General features: G+C 41.4%; 1 protein-coding gene across 1 annotated transcript in view; it reads right to left on the bottom strand.

Moving 5' to 3' along the window:
• LOC106517302 (cytochrome P450 2J2) overlaps positions 1-2,798 on the bottom strand; it is a gene marked incomplete in the record, with an annotated part of 13,723 nt that overhangs the window by 4,779 nt on the left and 6,146 nt on the right. The window contains 2 exon segments of the mRNA XM_014008065.1: positions 1-170; positions 278-419. Of these exon segments, the coding sequence (XP_013863519.1) occupies positions 1-170; positions 278-419 (312 nt within the window).

The raw sequence follows: 2,798 nt of genomic DNA, 5'->3' as shown, positions 1-2,798 counted from the left end.
TCCCAGTGTTGCATCTTTACTGGCCATTTTAGGTAATCCCAAAGGAACAATATTTCCCATTCGTTGGCTCTCGTGAATAACAGCGTCAGTATAGGGTAGGTTGGGTCTATCAGCTATGGTGGGCTGACGAGACTGTCCAATTACTTTGTCTATCTCTGCCTGGACCTTTGCTGAAAGAAAAAGCAGAGATTAAAAACTTTATTATGAACCTCAAGTTTATCTTCAGCTAMCAKTTGYTGGATAATTCAMTTGYTTTRTGYARTRAAYAAAACCTGACTCTGTATCTCTGGGTAGTTCATCATGTACACGAGGGCCCAGCGTAATGTGTTGGCAGCTGATTCTGTTCCAGCCTCAATCAGGTCAAGGGTGCAAAGCAGCAGTGTTTCAGTGTTGAAGCCAGCCAGAGGGTCCTCTTTGTGCTAAAGTGAGAATTTTCTGTTATTTTATTGCATTATACATGTAGCGATCATAGACCACTTTAGTACATTAGTACACTTAGGGCATGTTCTACTAAAGGTTTGCATGTATAAAAATGTGCACACTTGATAGCGTGTGCAAAGCTGATCTACTAAATGTGTGCATTGAGTCTGTCGAATGAGCAAAATATCAGATATTATCCATTTATCATGTTTACCTTCATGAATATGCAGAATATATCATCATCAGAATGCACAAATTACTGATAGGAGGATATGTAAGTGCAATGATTTATCTCCTATAGTGTGATTTATCACACCTGAAACTGATTGCAGTTGCTGTTTTTATGCCTATACATAGCAAGTTTGTAAGGCAGGTGCAAATTGGCACAAACAAATGTCTGTTCATTGTGGCGAGAAGTAGGCATAGGCACAATATCAGATGACAGAGAGACAGAGTGTTCTGTGTGTGCGTCAGCAAGTCTGGACTATCAAAAATAAAAATATTAAAAACATATCATTTCCAGTAATGCCATTTTTGAGCTGCTGGGGGACAGAATAGATGATTTAGAGCCAGTCACAAGTAAACTTAGCACACAAAGTGAGTCTGTTAAATTCCTTTTTTAAATGCTGCCACATTTGTAAGGAACATACTTTCGTGGGATGAGCAGCAGAGCTGAATATATGGGTTGCACACATGAACAATTAGCCAAATCTCATCCAATGCTAAACAGCATATTCTGTCATTGAGTTGTTTGGTCGACTGAATGCCTGAAGTTTAAAGAAACAAGATATATGGGCAATTTAACAATGTATTTATTCAACAAACAGGAGCCTCAGTAGCATGCGGAAGAACCATATACAACCACAACAGCCTGGCACCTCTTCCTCATCCTGGTCACACACTGCTGTGGAATGGAGTCCCATTCTTCAAACAGCATTTGTCGGAAGTTAGCCATCGTGGTTGTGTTAGTCACTCTGGTAGGAACAGCACGCCCAAGCCGATTCAGCAAGTGTTGAGTTTAGGACTTTTGGCAGGCCATTCCATTCTCTTCACTACCAAATTCTGAAGGTAGTCTCTGATAAACCATGCTCTGTGGGGGCGAGAGTTGTTATCTTGAAGGAGTGGAGGTGTGGGATTGCCACTGGTTGCAGAATTTCATTTTGACATCTCTGCACTGAGATTGCCTCCAATGATGACGAGTCTTGTTTTTCCAGAGATGGAGATTCTGTCCCACACAATCATACTTCCTCCACCAAAGATGTTACTTTATCGGTGCAGCAATCAGCACAGTATTTGCTGCGTCTTCTCCACACTTTCACCCTACGAGCCAACTGCCATAGGCAGAATCTAGACTCATCTCTAAACATAAGTTTCAGATGTTCAGGTTACAGTGCATGTGTTGCTGACACCAGCACAAATTAGCCTAATGGTCAAGAGCAGTCATGTCAGTCCTCTTGGTTGCCCAATGAGATTGGAGTTTGGCTACATGCAATCAGTTCTGGAATGTCTGTATAGAGATTTATCAGTCATATCATCCTGAAATTCTTGACTGTAAATCTGTGGAAGGCAGCCTATGGTACCTTAGTGCTGACAGGGTGAGAAACAATTTTCTTGGTGCGAAGTCTTTATGGAACGCCTGCTTAGTGGCCTGTCTCTGACATCCCTCGTAATATGGAACTTGGCCTTCAATTTGAAGATGGTTCTAGGGCTCACTCCGAATACTTTCACAACTTGGTTTTGCAGAACACCAGTTTGACGTGGCCATGTTGCATGGGCCCTATCCAGATCAGTCAAACGTGGCAAACTGATTCTTGGAGCATACATCTATGGACCACTGTAGCCAGGCCCATGCTCACAGGTGCTACCATACAGCTGTTTGGCAGGGAAGATTTGGCTAATTTTTCTTGCATGCAACTCAAATACTCATTTCTACTGCTCATCCCACAAAAGCAGGTTCCTTACAAATGTGGCACATTTTAAAAGGAAATTTAACAGTCTTTCCAACAGTATAATATTTTTTGTTAAGTAGCATTGTGACAATAAAAAATATACTACCAAATACAAATTTCCTTACATTTTGTGCTGATTATGTTCCCTCCAGTACACCCATCCCTGTGTTTCCAGGTACCTAAAGTACAGTATATTCCTCGGTACAATGACTGCATTATAATTCAGCAATTTTTTAAAAGACATTTGGAGGCAGAGCCAAGCATCATTCATGACTTTCATTATTAACCCCAGGAGAATATAGATATATATATAATATAATATAGATCCTCTCCTTGGGCTGCTACCTTATCGTGGTGGAGGGGTTTGAGTGTCCCAATGATCCTAGGAGCTATGCTGTCTGGGGCTTTATGCCCCTGGTAGGGTCACCC

This window comes from Austrofundulus limnaeus, unplaced genomic scaffold (genome assembly GCF_001266775.1).
Source record: "Austrofundulus limnaeus strain Quisiro unplaced genomic scaffold, Austrofundulus_limnaeus-1.0 Scaffold47, whole genome shotgun sequence".
Lineage (NCBI taxonomy): Eukaryota > Metazoa > Chordata > Actinopteri > Cyprinodontiformes > Rivulidae > Austrofundulus > Austrofundulus limnaeus.
The sequence above is the reverse complement of the archived record's forward strand: the minus strand, read 5'-3'. Positions and strand labels throughout refer to the sequence as shown.